The 22231-nt window shown below is 41.9% G+C and overlaps 1 protein-coding gene across 9 annotated transcripts in view; it reads right to left on the bottom strand.

The window, feature by feature from the left end:
* Positions 1-22231, bottom strand: part of RGS6 (regulator of G protein signaling 6) — a 291990-nt gene that overhangs the window by 42582 nt on the left and 227177 nt on the right. For all 9 annotated transcript variants that reach the window (XM_061462703.1, XM_061462707.1, XM_061462706.1 and 6 more), the window contains 8 exons: positions 21444-21508; positions 18393-18469; positions 13672-13753; positions 13083-13157; positions 11693-11791; positions 10308-10369; positions 5872-5982; positions 2604-2729 (listed from right to left, as the gene is read on the bottom strand). In XM_061462703.1, coding sequence (XP_061318687.1) covers positions 2604-2729; positions 5872-5982; positions 10308-10369; positions 11693-11791; positions 13083-13157; positions 13672-13753; positions 18393-18469; positions 21444-21508 — 697 coding nt within the window. The remainder of the gene's footprint in view (positions 1-2603; positions 2730-5871; positions 5983-10307; positions 10370-11692; positions 11792-13082; positions 13158-13671; positions 13754-18392; positions 18470-21443; positions 21509-22231) is intronic.

The following is a 22231-nucleotide window of genomic DNA, read 5'->3' as shown; positions in this document are numbered from 1 at the left end:
ACAAAACCTGTCATAAAACCTGTTGGATTTCATTAGTACAACCCCAGACATATTTCAGAAAACCTATTTGAGGAGTATTTCAATGCAGTATATTAATTTTGTACTTCATCACTACAACTGAATTGCAAATGAGCACCACTGTACATAAGTGCAGTAAACATATGAGCTCAGTACCTGTTCAGCAATAAAATTTCAAGCTCATTTATGTAATTTAGTAACACTCCCTTGTTTATCTCACAAGTTAACTCTCAGGTTTTTAAAAATAACAAACAATGGTGCATTGATTTTTCACAGTTTTGCTTCTAGCATGTTCCCTGTATTTCTCTCTGGACAGGCAAATCTGATAAATAGGATGGTCAGTTCCAATGTCATTTACGGTCACTTTCTGGGGAATTTCCCTTTCAGAACTCACAAGCTAGTGGACTGCACTGAGGTGGGTGATTGTTCACATACTTTACTAATGTATTTGATTTTTCTAAGCAAAAAAACCCCAACAAACCAAAACAAACCACAGACTTAAAAGGCCATACAATCAAGCTCTCAGTTGGTGTAAACTCAGAACAACATCAAACCAGCTCAGTACCAGTAAAGACCAAAACCCAACTGACCGTATGCTCAGTTACAGCAGGTGTCCTCATCTGGGGAGCAGGCTCCGTTTTGCCAGTGAAATTGTGAGCTCTCTGGCCATGCCTACCAATGATAACTGGGCGTCCGGGAACAGGAGTGCCCCAAAGAACTGGTCCCTGTGCTCATGCATGTGCTAAGAGGGCACCAGAGCACCATGAACAAGCCTCTGCAATGTAATTCAGGCTCTGTCAAACAAATGGGTTTTCCTGGATACTGCCACATCTAGGGCAGTCAAATTACATTACTGTCAGATCCTTCTGTGTCTCCAGGACTAATGAGGGGAAGGAGCAGGTGAGGACTGTTGCAGTTATCTCTGTAGCGCCTCTGACCTGCTGTACCTCAGTCACGGAACAAGGTAAAGGGTCTCACACACAAGAGTATAAGAGCCCACAATGGCACCCTGACACCAGCTCAAACCCTCACTGGCAGCACAGGCTGGTGGCTGCAGCCTGCCCTGCTGCAAACCACCCTGCTGCTAAACCAGCATCTTCCTGCTCCTGCACAAATGGGTGAATGTGGCAGTAAATCTGGTTGGTTGTCACATGCAGGTGAGGATCTGAACTGTAACTCCAGCCACCGAGTATCAAACTCTACCTGTTTGTTCAGACTGCATCTCTGGCTGGTACAAGCCTTCTCCTATTTTCTTTGGACCTTGCAGCCCCAGCCCTGTTCCAAGCATAATCCTGAGAACCCCAGTTTCTCAGAGCTCACTGCAGTGCATTTGCTTCTGTTACAGGACCTGTTGTGGCTTGGTTGTATCTGCATCACCCTCTCCACAGCAAGAGAGCTACTTTCCCTAAGATGAACTACTTTTTTTTAGGGTTGGAATTAGAGTTAGGATTCAAGACAAGGATTATAAAACCTGTGGCTGTATCCTGACTAATTCTAGGGCAAGCAGGGGACTCAGATCCTCGCTATGTAGACAGGGCTATGAGTTTAGCTTGGCGCCTCTGGGGGTATCTAGCTACACCTCTCTTTTTCTGTCAGTATGAGAAGATAACTGGTATCAATAAAGGCAAATGACTTAATTCATTAGTTCTGGGGTATGTAGGGGTGACAAATGAATCCTAAGATGCTGACTTTAGCACTTAGTTTTGCAGCTGTAGAGACTGAAGAAACAGGCATGCCCTTTGAAGCATTGAAGCATGCTGTTGGCACTTCCAGTGTCTTTTTATCAGTTCTCCAATGGGACTGTATCTTGGAGCAATGTGTTAGGGCCAGAGATTGTGTTTAGAACAGTATTATGGATAAGGCCAGAGGGGCTGGACCTTCTAGGAAAGGTTTTGTCTTCATCTAGTGTTAGTTCACCAAAAAATTGGCAACAACTACTGCTGCCTAGTCCTGCTGTAGTTGAGGCAGCAGAATTGTGCACAATAGATTTATAGACTCTCAGTCTGATGTAGGATCATGTGGGTGTCTGCATAATGCTTCATAATAGAAGTTTTGTCTTCCGAACAACATAAGAAGCCAGGTACTTTGAATCCTCACACAGAGAGAGTGCTATTAAGGTGAGAATCAAGCTCTCAAATACTTAGGAGGTGCCAGAATTAAAACTAGCTGTTTCAAACCTGATTTGGTGAGTGCCAGTACTGCAACAGGTTTTAGCCACATGATCACCATAATGTTTCCCTTACACGACCCCTGACATAAATGCATATGTAAATCCTATATATTATTAGGGGGCTTAATAGCACTATTAATAGCTGTGTCTTACCACATTATTACAATTTTGCAAGCCTTTTGCACATGCTGCTTGACAGCACTGGCTATGCTAAACACTGTTCCTGAGACTACTGACATAGTTCTAGTATAGGCATCTATAGCAGTGCTATGGGCCAAACCTTGCCATTCTCAACTTGATTCAAATGGGCATTTTTAGCAGTTCAAGACAGAGAAAGCATTGCATTTCACCTATGCAAGAGAGTAGGATTTGACCCATTCATTTAGTTCAAGTCAAAAAAAAAAAAAGATTTTACCTCAGGTTTTCAGAGCTGAATTCTGATTCCAGGAAACGAAGGAACTGGTCTCGTCCTACTGGGTCCTTCAGCACCTCATCCATGGAGAAACCCCATCTTTTCACACGCTGCTGACTAGGTTCTTTGCTGTTTGGAAAGAGAACGGAAAAAACAGATGGAATGTACATTTCTGCCTGCTGTCCAAACAGCTGCTGCTGTTTCTGTTAAGCAGCAAAGGGAGGAAGATCATCAGATGAGATGGTGGATATTTGTTCTTAGGATTTTGCAGAACTACAACTTAGCAAATAACACACAAAGGAAGCTATAAAGACCAGGGCCATCATTAAAGCAACAGTACTATTTGGGTGCTACGTATAAGGCAAATGAGCGAAATAGTGAATGATATGCAGAGTAATTTCTAGTAGTTTTCATGTAAAGAACAGCACACCATACTTGAATAAGTATTGATTACACACTTCTTGCATATCTCCTAAATGTACTTTGGGATTTCTTGTATGTCAAAGCAGAAATTTGCCAGCAGGGCTCCTCTCACTGCTGGTATGCTCCAGAGGGTCTCCTTGTGTCCCACACAGTGCTGGCTGGTCACTTGGAATTGGCTTCAGACTTTCAGTTCCACATTTGCATTAAGCAGTTTCACTAAGAAGCAGTGCAGATGAGGTTTCTAAAAATTACTGGTTTATGGTATTTTATTTTTCAGTGCCTCTGATTTTTGGATGCCTAAGTCTTGGAAGACTAAAAAGCCTTTTACCCTCCATGTTAATCAGAGTCTTATTTTGTTTCTCAGCTGGGACACTGAGATGCAAGGCACCCAAAATCACTAAAAATATTTCTCCTGAATTATTTCTTAATGCACTCCCACTTACATAAGCCATTGTGTGAATTGCCAGACATGTTGCAGAGATGCCTATGGGGAGAGGCAATGCCTGGGAATCACAAGGATCCTATGAGACAGTCCACATCAGAGTATAATCTGGGCTCACAAAGTGTTTGAAAGCTTCTGGTGTGATGGCATCATACTACGAGACAACCATTAAAATACAGCTCAGCTGCTCACATTTGTGACAGTGGAGCCATTGTTAACAGTACATATCTATTAAACTACACGTCCTGTCATGTCCACGGTGATTCCTAATCTCAGAGCCTTAGGGGACAGTGGCGATCTGTGCTGAAGACCAAATAAGCCAAAGGGGTAAATAAAATGCCTGCTTTGATTTCCTCTTGGTGTAAAGACTAAGTAAAATTGATGGGCATGTCCTCACTCGAAGTGCAGAGCACTCAGGATGGCTCCTTTTGCACTTTCCCAGCAGCCAGCACTGCAGATGCCAGCCTACCTGTTAAATGAGCCAGCCTGGACATGGGGACATGAAAGCCATGAATTTCCTGCTGAATCCAAAGATTTGTTGCTCCTCTTCTTGCTGCTGCACAGTGTTCGAGCATGAAAAAAACCCTCACCAATGTGCTGTCTAAAATGGAAAGATTTCCATGATGTTTTCTGAATCCAAAGTGCCATGGAGGATGAACTGCAGTGGCACAGGGCTGCCCATACTCAGCAGCCTCTCTTATCATTAGAAGTGATAGGCTCTTTGTTTTCTTGAGCAAAGGCTCTGCTCTCCTAACTGAGGAAACAGCTTACCAGGCAACACAAGGGGATCTCAGGGATCATTTAATTATTCATCAAGTTGGAACTGTATGCAGATGCAGTGAGTTCTTTTACAATAGAGAATAAAATAGAAATACAGAGCTGTTTATTCTTCTATCTTCCAACAATACAACTTTCTCTTTTTCCATCAGCAGAATAGTCACCTTCCTTAACTCTGAAATCATAGCAGAAGCCAAGCATTTATTTTAAATTCCTATAAAGGCCATGACCTCAGGCTAATTGTATTCTTCAGGGACATGGACATCTTTTCTGGGATTTCCAGCTACCTCAACAGATGCAGAAATAATGGATGCCTGGACTACTTTGTGGGTCAGGGTTCCTACAGAAGTGTATTTTGCAGGGACCGTATCTGGTTCTAGCCCTGCTGGAGAGGATGGAGAAAAGGAGAGATACTGACTAAGCAGGAAATCCAAGAGACTAGAATGATATGAAGAGGGGCAGAGATTATGAAACTAATGGAGTTCTGTGACTACCAGAAAAACAGGTGAAAATCTTTCACATCCCAGACCAGATGGTTTTTAAACAGGGAAAAACTTGCCCTTTTCCTATAACACTGTTTTACTATGAATTGGCTTTCTTAGGCTGGTAGCATCTTCAAGTTTACAATATTATTCAAAACCAAACAGGATTAATTTGGCATTTTCTTTTCAAAGAAGAGAGCTCCCAGTTCAGATTTGGTGCTGAACAGCAGCAGTTAAATGAGAAGCCACTGAACACTTGCAGTAGTTGGCCACAGGATGCGTGTGAGCAGTCATGGTGATACATGGCATGGTGATTCCATTCAAACCTGCTGTGATAGCTGCTAGGCAAAAGCGCAGGCAGGACAATTTCAGTTCCACTACAAGGCTGTGGGTAGCCTGTGATACCAAGAGATGTAGACACTGGGCAGACTTCCCTTGCACCAACATCTCATGGGCAAAAGATGAGCTAAATTGCAGTGCTGTGCTTGCTTTTTTGGAGAAACTCTCTGAGGTGCCAAACATTGGAGTTCCTACAGCCTTTCAATCTCCTTTTCATCTATTAGACACCATAACAGAGACAGGCCAGCTTGTTCACTAGCAGGTGCGGCCTCAACTCGCTTTGTTAATCTATTATAATTCTGACCTGCCAGGTCTCATACATTATGTGTGAGCTAAACTCCTCTGGCTCCTGTGTCAGATACAGCTCCACACAGCAGGAATGGCCACTGCCCTATAACCCGTCTCGTATTTTTCATGGGACCCCAGGACAGGAGCAGGGCTGAAGTACCGCAGCAGAAGGAGGATCAGAGAGAAGGATCTCAAGGGTCAAAGGAAATGTGCTGGAACAGATATTTTTTACCGTGTCTTATCTGTGGATTCTTAAGACCCGAGTCTGCATGTCTTAAACAGGCATGAGAATGTCTGTTACCTGACTTACAGCATTTCACACATCAGGTCATATGGTAGTGGAAAGGCTGAATAATTCCCAGAAGTGATAAAGCTTAAGCTCCTGTTTAAACTTTAACTATGTACTCATATCTTGTCAAGTCACAGACATACAACTTCCTACCCAAATAGGGCAGTGGGGAAACCACACAAACAAAATGGCAAGACAACTGTAAAATTACTTAGAACGACCAATTCTTACCTCATTTCAATGTCCCACAATGCTGCATCATCACTTATCCAGGGATTGGAAGGCTCAGCAGGTGTTATAAAGGGGTCATATTCCACATACTGCTCTGTGTAGGCTATTAAACTGGCAGGTATAAAAAAAAAAAAAAGAAAAGAATCAAAAAGAATCAGGGCCTGAATACTCAGTCACACATCAGAGAGACACAGCTTCTCCTCTCTTCTTTTTATTTGTTTCCTTTTATTTCTGTAGGGATTAGCCAGTTTCTCAGCCACCACAGGAGTCCCATTTCCCAGGGATGATGCAGGCCAGGATTTCTGTGCAAACACCCACCAGCTCACTGCAGGATGTTCCTCAAACTTGCCTCTGTTGATGTGCCCACAAAAAGCCCCATGAAGCAACAAATGGATTGCTAAGGTAGGATTTCCCCCCAGGAGCCAAGGGGTGACTATGAAATGTATGTCCTGTTCATTTGCTGGTGTTGCTATTGCCTCTTGCCTTTTTGTTTTTTGCAGACTTTTGTACCCACTTAACTTTATGTGTTAGGAGCAACATGTTTAAATAGGGTCATGAGGAGCAACATGTTTAAATAGGGTCATGGGCTGTAGCTGAGAATATACTTATATCTTCTGGGGTTCACAGACCTGAGCATCAAAGCTTCAAGCTATAGATCATGTTTTTTGTTACTTTGGTATACCATTTAGTCTAATGGCATTATTGTAAAACACTTCAATGGCAGTTTATAATAATCAACTTAGAATGTAGTAAATTACTTGCATGCTGGAAAAACACCTGGCTTTTCTACTGGCTTGTTTCATAACGAGTCAGATAAGACATATAGTGTCTAATCCTCACTAGGATGAGATTCAAAGAGCTTTCTGTGTCTGCTTGCATAAGTGATTTCAGGAATTCCACTGGGGTTGGGGCTAGGGGCACTTTTTTACAAAAGAAAGACAGCATATATAAAATAAATCAAAAGAAATTTATCCTAGTCTATACTGGAAATACTCTAAGGCACTTCTTAATTTTTTGCCTAGGCCTGCCAAGTAATTAACTAAGTTAATTGAGTCTGATCAAACTGAACAACTAATCTACTTGCACTGTGACTGTCCATGATAAACTTTACCTCTGGTCTTCAGTATCTCAAAAGGCAGGAGAATGAAAAGACCCTGCAAAACAAAGGGTCACAAAAGGCAGAAAGTTTCCCTGACCTGCTCTACAGTAATTATTTCTTTTTTGTTTGTCCTAGCTCTTATCATGAGGCATTAAAATCATACACTTTTCTAACCACAGCAGGTTCCCGTTGCCCCTCAGGGCACTGAGGGCTGTCTCATCTCATTTCATTAATTACATTTCATGACCGCTGTGGGTCAAGGGTTGGAGGATGGAGCAGCGTCCAATTTCAGAGAGCAGCAGCAATCCCTGAGACATCAGTGAGAGAGAGGGTTGCTTAAAAAAAAAAAAAACCAACAAAAAGGATCAATCAGGAGGTATCTGCTGTGAAACCTGAATTACTCCTAATAAAATAGTAAGAAGGCATCAGAGGTGCTAGTACAAGCACTAGCAAAAATAAAAGGGGAAAAACTAAATTACATGAAACAAGGGGGAATTGCTAAGCACACTTTGCTGATTCAGTATAATGACAGCAGCAGAATCATTGTCTCATTGTCTAATGGAGACTACAGGAGGGGGACTCCTATGGGGAAAAGCATTTCTGACAAAATGCAAACCTGGGCTTTTGGGTTTTAAGGTGATGCACTGTAATTCTGTTAGAAGAGGTGGTGGGAAGAGTTCACTAAAGGGGCAGAGCTTGCTTGAAGAAGCCAGCTGTCTCACAATGAGGGGGCCCTGTTCAGCCTTTACAGTAACTTTGAAGATCTGAAAGGATAGCACAGATTTTCATCTAGGGAGCTGAGATTGCTTCTGGTAGGAAAATGCTGCAATGCCCCAATTTTCGCACCCATTAGTGTGATGCCACATGTAGCGGAATTGTATTAATGCTGCACAATGCAGTCAGGGAAAAGAGTAGGTAGAATGTATTGATTGTTCTGCTCAACAGTTCTCAAGCCTTATTGCTAAATCCTAAACCTGAGAGTGTGCAGGTGCCAAGTGAGAAAGGATGTGGAAGAAAGGAGAAGAAAGGAGAAGAAAACAGTTTCCAAGGTGCCTAGCACGGCTGAGGGATGACTGCTCCCACAGTTGGTACAGATCTACTCTTGGAAGGAAAACAGGAAGGAGGGGGAAGTAAACGTTTAGGACTGGTCATGGATACTTCATGGGAGCTGGGATAACCTATTGACAGCCTTTCCATTCCCCTTCTACTGAACAAAGGCTCTCCCATAGAATAGCTTACATTAATAGAAAATGTATGTGATTGATCTATCACTATTACAATACTTTACACCTTATTCCTAGAACATATTGGACAGCAGCTTGTTTCCCCACCACCCCCTGCCTTATTTTCTCCTCGTTACTTTCCTCATCCTGCCTGAAAATGCCTTTGTGCTGTATTGAAAGAAATGGCAGGTGACGCCACTGTCAGGCTTGGCTGTTGAAAGGACTATGCCAAGAAATCATCTCCTGCTCCCCTGATCTGCCACACTGTTGCTTAAGCTAGTCCTGAAAGCAGGGTCCAGCCTGAAAAGTGACTTGCTAGTAACAGCACCTCCTCACGCAGCAGATTTGTTCCTGGCAGTTTTATTCAGCATTTTACATTGGACTTTCAGGCTGCACAGGTTTTTATTTCAGGCAACTGTTCAACTCAGGTCATCCATATTCATTCCTTCTCACCTACCCCAACCCCTGCCAAGCCACTGGACCCATCAGTCCATCTGTTTCTCTCCTGCCTGCTCTGTGATGCTCCACATCCAGGCTGTGCCTCCCACCACTCTTTGCATCAAGACCTGGGACTGTCCAGCAGCACTGCCACCCAAATGTCATCACATAACAAAACACTTCTTCACAAGATATAAATATCATGGCCATGATTTTCATTCTTTATAATTTCAAATAAAACTTTCAAAACAGAAGAAAAGAACTTCTTGATTATTCTCATTTTATTTGGTTTTCTCCTGGCTATCAATGTGACAGGTTTTGATAGCAACATTTTCTTCTCCAATTTGGGACCAATAAAAAAAAACAACAAAGCCCTTTAAAATCAGGAAAACTTTCTGTCCAATTTTATTGAAAACTAATATCTTTTTTTCTTTCAACATTGGCATTACATTTACAAGGTCAGTAGCTTCTATGAAGTTGAACAACAGGTGTGTCATGTGAACGGACTTCGATGAACAGGAATGAATGAATTTTATTGAGTCCCTCTTATTGAATAAATACCTACATAGAAAAAAGTCAAGCAAACCAAATCTGCTTGCTAGTAAATTACCAGCCTGGAAATTATTACTGTCTCAGTATATTAAGGTCATTGTAGGTAAACTCAGTACAAAATTACTTTTTTTTGGTGAAGCACAAATTATCTTCCTAATGAAAAAGAACCAGAAAGCCCGGAACATAAATATGAACATGCTAATTTCAATGATACAGTATCGTGAATGCAGAATTTCAAGGAGCCTCTGAATATTTTCTATTTAATTGGATGAATTTTTGTTTTAATTATTAAACTTTATGAGCCAATAGGAATCTACTTTGTGGCTCTTGCCATTTAATTTGCCTATTTTAGTATACACCTGCTAATTACGGATGTGAGCACTGCAATGCACATTTCAGAGGGTAATCTCTTTTTAACTTGCTTAAATAAATAATACTCTATTATTTCTCTAGAAGGCACGAGCCCTTATCATATCCTTCATGTCCACCATGGTTTTGTTCTAAAAGTGATGTTACTGAAGAGCATGTCAATCCCTGTGCTTGTCTCAGTGATCCCTCTGCAAATGCGCATAACTTGAAAGTACCTGAGGAGCTGTTACTCTCAATCAAATTTGAGCTTGTTCTTTACCTGTTCACATTTTCTGACCAGAATTAAATATTCTGCAAGTCAAATTGTGCCTTAATTTGCCTCTATGAGAAATCAACCTCTTAAAACTCTGCTGTGAGTAGTCCAGGTACAACTCCAGTACCTCCCATAGGGTTTCATATATGTAAACGGAAGCAGAAACTGGCCCTACAACTCCCGTATGAACATGGACATGAACACCACTTGCAAGAAGGTGCAAATGCAGCTCCTTCCCCAGATCTGTGCGAGGCTAACAAGCTGAGCTTTGAGGCTTCATCCACCAAGAAAAAAGGGAATTTTCAAATTGAAACAGGAATGACTTTTCTGTAAATAAACTCTAGGGTTGTGAAGGAGTGGGAAACGAAAGTACTACAACTGTTCTTCCTTTTGTGAATAATATTTCTTTTGCCTTTACAGTATGACTGTCCACTCTCTATTGCTGGAAATGCCAAACTGGGCATGAGAAATCAATGGGAAATCATGCAAACAAGACACTCACCTTTCTGCTACTTTGGACATCTTTAAACAATGTCTCTCTATCTGCATGTTCAGAAAAGTTATCTGAGGAGAGAGATGACAAGGACATTAACAATCGAAGAGCTCTAGAACATACATTGATCATATCCCAACAAACTATTGATTTTTGTTTCCAAACAGCTTAGAAGCAACTCGGAAGGAAATGGGACCCTTCCCTTGGTATTAGAGGAAGCTTATTAACTGCTTCCAATAGGAGTCTGCATTTCCTATGGCAGGGCCCCAGGGAAAGCGTCAGATGAAAGCTTTCTTTAGCTCAGAAAACCTAAGGCCCAGTTAGAATTGAGTCTGATCAGGAATGTTTAGATTGGCTATAAGAAGGAAGTTATTTACTATGAGTGTGGTGAGACACTGGAATGGGTTGCCCAAGGAAGTTGTCAATGCTCCATCCCTGGCGGTGTTCAAGGCCGGGCTGAACAGAGCCTTGGGTGACATGGTCTAGTGTGAGGAGTCCCTGCCCATGGCAGGAAAGTTGGAACTAGATGATCTTGAGGTCCTTTCCTACCCTAACTATTCAGTGATTCTACGGCATTATTAAAAGCAGGAGAGGCCCATATTTGGGACCAACATCCGTAGACTACTCAAGATGCAATATGATCCCCTTTTTACACCACACTACTCTCTTCATTTCTCTGACTGGCATCACAAGACCAATAACAGTTTTATATCACATTTGCACTCTGCTATGAGACACTTCTTCACAGTACTATGCAGCCTATGTTGCCTATGATGGAAAAAGCTCAAGAAATTTTGTGTTCAGTTTTAATTCAGAAGAACCCCCCTAAAACTGGCTAAGAAACATGCTCAAAGCTGCCTTTGCTAAAATGCTGACCTAGCGATTCCTGCCTGTGCTTCAGTGAGTGCTGCTTGTTGCAGGAGAGGAATTTTGAGGCAGAGCTCCCTGTGCCAGGGCGAGGACATGTGAGTCGGCTGGCTGCTCCTTGGAATGATTGTGCAAATAACTTCTTCCTAGTTCCCTAAAAGCTCTGACGTACAGTCTAACAATAATGCACTGAATTGACTACTTCAGCCTGTGCCCCAGAATGCTGGCTTCTTCCCTAGCCTATGTCAGTGCCCACTTTTTAGATATCCTCAGTGAACCTGAAATTAATCTGTGTACTGGTCCACAGACAGAATAGTAGTCAATTCAAAAGTCAGTATTACCCATAAGCCATATTATCATAGAATTACTTTAGTCTTTAAATACTTACTGCTTTACCCGAAGTGTGTGAGGATCAAGGACAGTTAAAGGATAAAATTGGTTTTGCTGATACCTCAGTAGCTTTACGTGCTTTTTTCCCCCTTCATATAACAGTTCTCAGAAGAGCAGCCATACAGCCATCTACTTACTTGTTTCCGGAAATCCTCTTTTGTAGTTTTGCGTACAGGTTGGGAGGGCACATGTACAGGGCTTTGGGGCTGAGACTCCTCTGTAACCCCATATACTGACTGTGAGGAACCAATAAACAAACAGAACAGCAATTACGGTATTTTTCTCTCTTATGCAATGATGAAAAGTGCAGTATGCAAAACAGTGAGGTAACAAATCAGCAATTTCCTACCTGATTATTGACCTGTGTTTATACCCACGCAGGTCAATAATCAGTCAGCCTGGAGCAAAATTTACAAATCAGACTGTTCCTGCAGATACCTGCACTTGGAAGGTCCACAGGCATGTTAAGAAAAGAGTTTATTTTAAATGTTAAAATGCAGCTGATAATTTTTAGGATCTCTGTCAACACTTGTAGGATGAACACTGGGAGTGGTCACTGTGGTCAACTAAGTAGAGGAGGAAAAGACTAGAACCCAATCCCATGCCATGTTCTTTCACTTAGTCCAATTTCTTGTTGTAAAAATACACATTGAAGAAAGTGATTAACCAGGTGCCTGTCAATGGTTCAAGTTCATGTGAACCTCTCTAAACAAAAAACTGCAGATTGACTTGTTGACATTCACTTTCAGGACATAGGCCTGCACTGAAAGTAATATCAGCTCCCCTTTCATTTAGTGCTTTTGCTTTTTATTTCAAATTCACATGTAAAAGACATATCTCTGCTGCAATTGAACTACCAATGGAAGTTCATGAGTTTGGTGTTCTCTCCAAAACAGGTAACAAGTGACAGGACAAGAGGAAATGGCCTCCAGTTGTGCCAGGGGAGTTTTAGATTGGATATTAGGAAAACTCTCTTCCCCAAAAACCCCAAATGGTTGTCAAGGATTGGAATAGGCTGTCCTGGGAAGCGGCTGAGTCGCCATCCCTGGAGGTATTTAAAAAGATGTGTAGACGTGGCACTTAAGGACATGGTTAAGGGGTGGACTTGGCAGTGCTCAGTTAATGGTTGGACTTGGTAATCCTAAGGGTCTTTTCCAACCTAAATGATTCTGTGATTCTATATACACAGAACAGCTAGAACTTGCTGGAAGTCCAAGATACCAGGTTGCTAATGATCCAGCCTTTGAAATGAGTAACGCTGGTAAACAGCTCTGAAAAAATCTGTGCCCAAATAATTTCTTAATATGGGATCTTGGTACTTTTGCCAATTGATTTAATTTTATGTGCATGCAGAGCCAGCAGACATCTGGGACACAGGTCCTTAATGCCCTTCTCAGTTCTACTTATCACCCAGTCTACACTGCTCTGCTGGTAAAATGGGATAGTAAATTCACCAGTTAGAATAAAATGGAACTGATATGTGCAAGGCACTTTTTTTCTGTTCATATTCCAGAAACCCAATCTGACCTTTTTCACCTTCTGTGGATTTTTCATACGACGACACTTTCTAATGTCCATTTCCGTGGTGTTCACACAGCCTGGCTGAAAAGAGATGGTAATTGTGTTACTACTCCATTTACAATATTCGTGCTACATTATCTTTCTAAAATATACAATTAGATCTTGTCCAAAATTCTTTCCTGAAGTTTGTGTCCCATAAATTATCCTTGCTAAACAAAAGACTGCATACACCTAATATTGGCATCTCAATATCCAATCCGTTTACTCATAACTTTGGCACCAAAAGGAAGTATCTCAGCTAAGAGAGGAGCTATTTCTAGGAAGTCTGAGACAAACCTGGTAAGCTGCTTTTCTTTCATATGCACATTAATCTTCAAAACTTCACATTTATCGTATATTTCCAAATCAATAGTTACAGGCATGCACAAGGCTAGAATGTCTAAAATTATTTTGTAGATACTTGGTGCGTTTCAAACTGTAAGAAAAACCCATGTGGTGACTTTGAAGGCAATATCTTTGTGCATAGTGCAGTTTACTAGTATTAAAACTTTTCTGTCAAAACCTGGAAAGACTCATCATTCAAAAAAAGCTTTACCACAGGCCTGTGCACATCCCAGAACGCTCTTTCTTGGCTGTCCAAAATCTTTCTTTCTGTTTTATCCTTTTTTCTGTCAATTCTGAAAAGAAAAACAGAAACAAATGAGTCGATGTACAAGAAACACTTTCTTCTCTGTTACAGTTCCTAGCTGGGGTTTTTAACCTCATGACAAAAAAATACAGAAATCCACTTTTTTTGTACAACATTGTCACACTCCCACTGACAAGGCCATGCACCATGAACAAAATATCACTGGTGTTTACTCCAGTATGTGTCAAAAGAGATTTTCCTTTTAACGTGGAAAATTTATTTTAACATGTGCTTTTTTTACCTGCTGAGGAAAAAAAACCTTTCCTGATACTCTGGTCCCAGACCCTGACTTGATGGGCAGAAAGTTCATGAACAGAAAGTTCAAAAGTGACCCTCTTTACACCAGGTGAAGTTCTTGGCTGGTGCTGCTCCACATCAGGAAGCCCCATTGCACCCTGGTGCCCAAGTAGCACCACTGGCATGACCAGACTGCAAAGTGGCAGCTCTCCCAGGCATTCCCAGCAGCAACATGGGCAGCACTCATGACTACCCCTCTCAGAGCTTCCAACCCTTACACTGGCTCTGCTTGTATGTGCTGGTGTTGGGAGAGCAAAGGGTGACAACCAGCACTCACCCAAGAGACACAAGATCGGGCTGGCACAACAGTAACTCCGTAATTTCAGCCCTGATGCTGCCAGAGAACTGACTCACTCAAAACACACACATCAAAGGACACCAGAGGCTGTTCAAAGCAACTGTTACCCTATCTCTTGGCAGCACTGAGCAATTCATGTCTGGTGCCTCACTCCCATGCCCAGCTCTACATGTGGGCACAGCAAAGTCACCACTGGATTGCAAGATCCACCTGCAGAGGCTGGATGAGGCACAGGGAAGGAGGAACAGCCTCCACCTCAAGAGCAGAACTGAAGAGCTGACACTGTCCCTCTGCTGGGTTCCCACATTGCTGCCACCCAGAAAATCAAACCAGTGAGGGGAAAAAAACCCACACCAGGTGGGACTTCTGACCATCAGGTTCTCTCCCTTATGACTTCCTTTTGAAGGGACAGTGATCCTCAGTTAAGCCTCAATTAGAAATGTACCAAAAGATAAGAAACAGAAGACTGAAGCTGGAGCTCCTGAACACCCCTTCCCACTGAAAGTCCAAGTCCTCCACAGTTTGGTATCACTCTGAATATTCCCCTGCAAGGCTGAGACAAGAAATCAGCTCTGCACCACCCCACACATAGACAGAGCAGCCACCATATAGCAGTCACTGTACTGCACTGATGAGCTAGTGCAGACACTCAGTCCAAAACTACTTTTAGTGAACAAAGGCCAAAATGGAAGGTGGAGTCCTCTGCCAATCTCACACCACACAGCACATAGAAATTGGAGGGACTTTCTGAGGGCTTCATGAGTTGTCTTCACAGGTGCTTTGTGCTCAAACCAGGTTCTCAGCTTATATCCCTAAACTAACTCAGTATTTCACATTTTAAACTAGGAAGATGCAACATATTAGATGGTCTATGGCTATGTTTTTTGAGCAGTGTAGGTATAGCAATGGTAATCCTGTGTGCAAGTGAAGACATGCAAGGCAGAGCAGAACTTGATAAGGAGGAGGGACATTTTCAGGTGTTTTGGGTTGTTTTCCATTTTAGTTAACTCAGGGCTGTGAATTGCACTGTGTATTCCAGCCTTGCCTTCTTGGAAACCTGAACACTGAGCCATCACAGGAACTGCCAATCAAGAAGCTGAAACTAGCCAGCTAAAAAAGTTGACAGTGGCCAGTCCATGCTTATGTTTCAAAGAAAACAGAATGAAGATGAATAAGCAACAGTTATCACAAAGAATCTGATATTTACATTTCTTTCTTAGGTACTAATTGTATGCTGTAAATAGAGTACAGAATCTTGTTTTAACTTAATTTTATTTTTTTTTAACTTGGCAATAAACTTTTAAGTAACTGAAAGTACAATTGCTATTGTAACTTCTAATCTTCTTTTCCAAACAGAACACTGGTGTTGTGGTCAGAAAAAAATCCCTTAATAGCCTTGTGTTTTAAAGGATAATTACCAATGTACTTAAATAGTGCATAATTACAATGTTATTAAGCAAAGAATTAATCAAAATCCAAAGGGATAATCAAAGATAGAGACATGCCTCAGCCACACCCTCAAGAAATGATGTTACTTAACTTTTTAGCATCTAATACTGAAAGTGCAAATTCTTTCTTGTGGTACAGCATCAGTACTGGTGTTCTCATGTGCCATCTTTACCAGCTTTTCCATTTCATAGATGAGAACGAAGACCTTGCGCTCACTGTAGGAGGGGAACTGGTTCGAGACCATCTTAAAAATCTGAATGTGCACAAGTCCATGGGTCCTGATGAGATCCATCCGTGGGTCCTGAAGGAGCTGGCGAATGAAGTTGCGAAGATGCTGGTCATCATATTTGAGAAAGCATGGCAGTCAGGTGAAGTTCCCGATGACTGGAAAAAGGGAAATATAACCCCCATTTTCAAGAAGGGGAAAATGGATGACCCAGGGAATTACAGACCAGTCAGTCTCACCTCTGTGCCTGGCAAAATCTCGGAGCAGATTCTCCTGGAAGGCATGCTAAGGCACATGAAAAACAACAAGGTGCTTGGTGACAGCCAGCATGGCTTCACTAAGGGGAAATCCTGCCTGACCAATTTGGTGGCCTTTTATGATGGGGCTACAGAACTGATAGGCAGGGGTAGAGCAGTTGATGTCATCTACCTGGACTTGTGCAAAGCGTTCGACACTGTCCCACACGACATCCTTGTCTCTAAATTGGAGAGACATCAATTTGATGGATGGACCACTCGGTGGATAAAGAACTGGCTGGATGGCTGCACACAAAGAGTTGTGGTCAATGGCTCAATGTCCAGCTGGAGACCAGTAACAAGTGGTGTCCCTTAGGGATCAGTGTTGGGACCGATCTTGTTTAACATCTTTGTCGCTGACATGGACAGTGGGATTGAGTGCGCCCTCAGCAAGTTTGCCGATGACACCAAGCTGTGTGGTTCGGTTGATACCCTGGAGGGAAGGAATGCCATCCAGAGGGACCTCAACACGCTTGTGAGGTGGGCAGATGCCAACCTCATGAAGTTTAACCATGCCAAGTGCAAGGTCCTACACCTGGGTTGGAGCAATCCCAGGCACAGCTACAGGTTGGGCAGAGAAGAGATTCAGAGCAGCCCTGCGGAGAAGGACTTGGGGGTGCTGGTCGATGAGAAACTTAACATGGGGCGGCTTCAGTGTGCGCTTGCAGCTCAGAAAGCCAGCCGTATCCTGGGCTGCATCAAAAGGAGCGTGACCAGCAGGTCAAAGGAGGTGATCCTGCCCCTCTACTCTGCTCTTGTGAGATCTCACTTGGAGTATTGTGTGCAGTTCTGGTGTCCTCAACATAAAAAGGACATGGAACTGTTGGAACAAGTCCAGAGAAGGGCCACAAGGATGATCAGGGGACTGGAGCAGCTCCCGCATGAAGACAGGCTGAGGAAGTTGGGGCTGTTCAGCCTGGAGAAGAGAAGGCTGCGTGGAGACCTCATAGCAGCCTTCCGGTATCTGAAGGGGGCCCATAGGGATGCTGGAGAGGGACTCTTCATTAGAGACTGTAGTGACAGGACAAGGGGTAACGGGTTAAAACTTAAACAGGGGAAGTTTAGATTGGATATAAGAAGGAAGTTATTTACTATGAGCGTGGTGAGGCACTGGTATGGCTTGCCCAGACAGGTTGTGAATGCTCCATCCCTGGCAGTGTTCAAGACCAGGTTGAACAAGGCCTTGGGTGATATGATTTAGTGTAAGGTGTCCCTGCCCACAGCAGTGGGATTGGAACCAGATGATCTTCAGGTCCTTTCCAACCCTAACTATTCTATGATTCTATGACAACTACATGTACAAAATGGACATGTACAGTTATAGGCACTAGCTTGTAGACACTAGACTACAAAGTCTGGACCATACCCATTTTGCAGCAATAATGAAAACATGCTCAAAACATTAAGAGGCTTCAAACTATTTTCACAAGGGAAAATGGGGGGGGGGAAGGCAGATTTAAATTATGAGCAGAGGATAGGAAAAATCCCAGTACTAAATCTGAGAAAGTTTCAAGTAAGTGGTACCCAATTCTCCACTCTAATTAAGAATACAAGTCAGACTGCAGAGAGGGGAGATAGAATAAAATCAACTGGAGATTGGTATAAATGAGAAAACCAAATCCAGTCTGCTGTAAATACCACCTTTACAATCACTTTAAAGTGGCAATAGTTTTAGACTTACACACTTTACTAGCATACAGTAACACAGACAGAGGACAAAGTGCCGTTCTTTCCATTTGTAAAGAATGCAATACAAAAATACTTCACAAAAGTAGAAGCTGAATGGGCAAGTGAATAGCCCAAGCTCCCATGGTGAGCACAGGCTCAGGAGATCCTCACCAACATTTCCACGTACAGATGATTAAACCCATCTTTCAGATTCTGGCACAAAATTTCAGAATCTGCTCTCTATCGTTTCTAGGCTGCCAGCAATTAAAACTCACCAACACCTTCAGAGCTTTATCACAGTAAAGTTTTTGACAAAGAAATTCCATCTTTACGGAATCCCCTTCCCTTCGCAGCTGTAAATACTAGTGCAGTTCAGTACTTTAGGATTACTCACTTCACTTGGGCCTCAGCTTGCATGAAGATGAACTCCCACTTTCTTGCAAATGCTCTCTGAAGTCTTGCTAAGTTTTCCTGACAAAAGACGAAAATAGTAAGAACAACTAATCCTTGCAATTACAAGTGCTTAAGATTACATTTAGCAGAGTGGGTGGTTATTTTATTCCTTTTTTCTTTTTTTTTTAAGCTGGAAAACTCAAGACACAGAAGTCAGTGTTAATTTTGGGTGAACTATCTTGCAGGCAAAGCAAGGCTGTAATGCATCCTTTTGGGCTGCAGTCCTATAGCTGCAGCCAAAAGAGCCCTGTCAAGGGTAAGTAATGTAGTGTGATGAAGACAGCTTGAGCTCTACAATGAAAATAATGATGGACTTGTTCCCAAAAGATAACACCGAGAAGCTTTGTGAAGCTGACGACTTTCATTTCTGATAGCAGATGGCTGCCACCTGCACATTTCCCTCTCATCCCCACTTTCCCTTCCCCCCCCAGCTGCTCTCTTCTCTTCAGGCTTTTGCTGAGGTGCAAAGCCTGAGCATCCCTTGATTTGCTCAGCCCTGGTCACCGCTGAGAGCATTACGCAGCTGCACAGCACTGAAAGCTGGGGACTGCCAGGATGATTCACAAAAGGAAACAGCTTGTTTGTCTGAACAATGAATATAGCTGACTGCAAAGACTGGGTCCAAATGCAGCCTTGCTCTACATCTGAACTAAGAGATCTGGTCCAGACCCATTACAGAGAGTGTCATGATCTGTACATTTGGATGTGGATGTGACTTCATCACAGCTCAAGGTCAAACTCAGGACATGGCCAGAATTTCAGGCTAAAATGGCACCCTAAAGTCACATATTCATACCCACCCTGAGAAGGAGGTCTATGGGACCATTAACCTGACCCCCTTCTCCATTACAGCTGGTTCAACTGTTGCAAATTTTCATTTTGAAAATGAACACTATTAGTTCTACTGCTGTTTTTTTATACCTATTCCCTTCATTTCAAGGAAGTACTTAAGTGCATGCACTTCAATGCTAGAAGAGATTTTCCTATTATTTACTTTAAACTCTTGTATAACACAAGGCATAAAGCTTGGCCTTGTTACCATCAAGTCCATGTAAAAATTCAAGTCCGTATACACAGAAGAAAACAGTTAAGCAAATGATTTACAGCTGTGCTGAACTGTGGTGATTTCCTTAACTGTGACTACAAGGAAGAACTACTTGTAATTATCTGCAAAAACAATTTTTGTGGGTTTCTTTTTTTTAAGATTTTGCTTTAAATTATGTTCACATGTGCCTTCTGGTGTAAATATGCTGAAACCAATGAAACATCATCAATTGAAGCAATACTTGAATTATGCTTATGTTTGGTCGATTATCAACAAAACTGAATGAAATTATGTAAGCTTAATCATATCATTGACGCCTCTGCCCTAATGGTATAAATTGGGGGTGGGGAGTTATCTCAGAATGCTACAAGCAGAACCTAAACATGAGATGTCCCCTGAAATGCTTTGTAGAGATTCTTTCTGGAAACTCCAGGTCAGTGCTGATGCCTTCAGAGAATCACTCACGCTACATTTCCAAACATGTGTTCTACATGGACAGAGCTTCTTCCCACTCCTGTAAGCCTGTTTCTCTCACTTGTGCTTACAACTCTGTTGCTGGATCGACTTCAAGCTCCCATAATGACTAAGTAGAGTTAGAGCCATTCTTATCTGATTGTCTCTAATTAAGAGAACAAAGTTTGAATGCAGAAGTAATCTCTAATTGTGCAATGCAATATTCACAAGAAAAATGAGACACTGCCAAGGTCTAATTATTTATCATTACTGAAGCATTGCTACACTCTGTAGACAAACGTGCAAAAGTACTTAGCCAAAGCCTCACTGCATGTGTGTGGGAGTGGGCACACTGCTGAACAGCCTTTTGTTGCTTTATGATAGACCTCTAGAGTGCTTACAGTTAATTGGTTGGCTGTGAGAAATTTTAATGGTTTTAATAATGAAATCAGCAATATGCAGAAGAGAAAACTCAGCAAAAGGATGTGTAAGTGCATGCAGATTATTATATTCCTTCCTTTATGCCTGTACTTCAAGATTAGAACTCTTGGGAACGCTGGATGCATTTTCAGGGTGGACTAGATAAGTGACAATTTTTGCATGCTCTTCACTGGAAGACCAAATGTCATGTAGACATATCTATGTGCAGAAAAGTCCCAAAACACAGAAGGTAAGGAAGAAGGGAAAAGTCCATTCTTGGGAAAAAAAACCCTAAAATATATGCAATATAAATGTTTTCATTGAAATAAACAGACATAGAAATCCAGTAGAACAAATTTTGTAAACAAACCCTCCAGTGAAAAATTTCACACTTGAAATTCAGGTGTTACATTATTAAGCTAGTAAACAACAACAAAGTCAATACGATAGAAAGAAAAGTTCAGCTGGTTAGAGTGTTACATTGCTCGTATTCAAAGAAACTCATACCAGCCCTGTCCTTCCTGCCTCTTGTCTTCCCACTCCTCTCTACTCAAACCCTGCACAATCTGAAGCCAAGGTTGGTGATACTTTTATGGATAATCATTTCATAACAGAAAACTTGACCTGAGTAAGCTTGAGTAATAGTTTTTCCTATAAGGCATATTGAAAACAGTCCAAGTCTGATATCTGAAAACTTTCATAACTAGAATCATATGGTCATCAGCAATTTAACTGACTAACAATGCACCTGAAAATCTGTAATTTCTGTGCGTTAATATGTACCATATATTAATTGGGAATGGTTAACAGGAAATCAAGGTAAACTTCTGTGTAATTTGCCCCAGTCTTGAAGGTCTGGCCATAGAGAAGATGGCCAGAGATACTTTGAGACACTGCAAAGCCAGGGATATTCCCTAATAATGTTCCTGATGTTGTGTCCAGATCAAACTTCACACAATTCTGACAAGAGACACAGTAGCTGCTGATCCCAAAGTACAAAACAGCAGCATTCAATTAGCAAGCAAAGCTTTCCCTGCACCCCCCAGCTTTAAGCTCTAGCAGCAGTGTACCTACGGCTTCATAATCTGCCAGCTCCAGCCTAGCTTTGTTCTGCATGGTCCGTTTGCAAAGATAGATTGCTAAAGAGAGAAACAGAAAATAATTACAGACAGATTACTAGCATTAGATCTTAAAAAAAAAAAAAAAAGGAAAAAAAGTGCACTATTCGTTCTTATCAGAAAGCAACATGAGTCAAGGAATGAGAGGGTTGAATACCCAGCTGACATTACCCACTAGTAATCTCAGAAGCCTTAAACATCTGGGGCATCTAATTTAAAAGTGCTGAGGGTAGATGCCAGAACCTAGCAAGATATTTGAAAAAGGCACAATTGCTTCTGGGGCTGGTAAAAGATTTACCTTTAGCAACCTGTTCCCCTCAGTACCTTGGGAATATCCCTGCCAAAGTGAAGCTGCTCTGCAATTTTCACCTTTTGTTAATAAAAAACCCCAACAAAACCAAACAACCAAGCCAACTACACACCCCCAAAAAACAGAGCAAAAACCAAACAAAAAAAAACCCCACAAACAAAACCACCAAAAGAATTCAGAATATTGAAATGAAAATAGAAACATGGGCCACATTTTAAAGGTATGAGCATTTTTTCATATGCTTAATCGTACACATTCATATGCTTCATTCTACACATTTCAAATGGTTAAGAAAAGCCTTCTCACATTTCATCATAGGCAGACACTGCAGAAACTGATGTGGTTTGGGATTTTGAGGGTCAAGATGAGCTCAGTGCACAACACCAAACCAGTCCCAGGCTGCCTTCTGGTAAAGCCTCAGCTGGACCTGCTCC

This window comes from Pezoporus flaviventris, unplaced genomic scaffold (assembly GCF_033815535.1).
Source record: "Pezoporus flaviventris isolate CSIRO_AGI_PZ_B2104156 unplaced genomic scaffold, CSIRO_AGI_Pfla_v1 ptg000035l, whole genome shotgun sequence".
NCBI classification, from domain to species: Eukaryota; Metazoa; Chordata; class Aves; order Psittaciformes; family Psittacidae; genus Pezoporus; species Pezoporus flaviventris.
The sequence above is the reverse complement of the archived record's forward strand: the minus strand, read 5'-3'. Positions and strand labels throughout refer to the sequence as shown.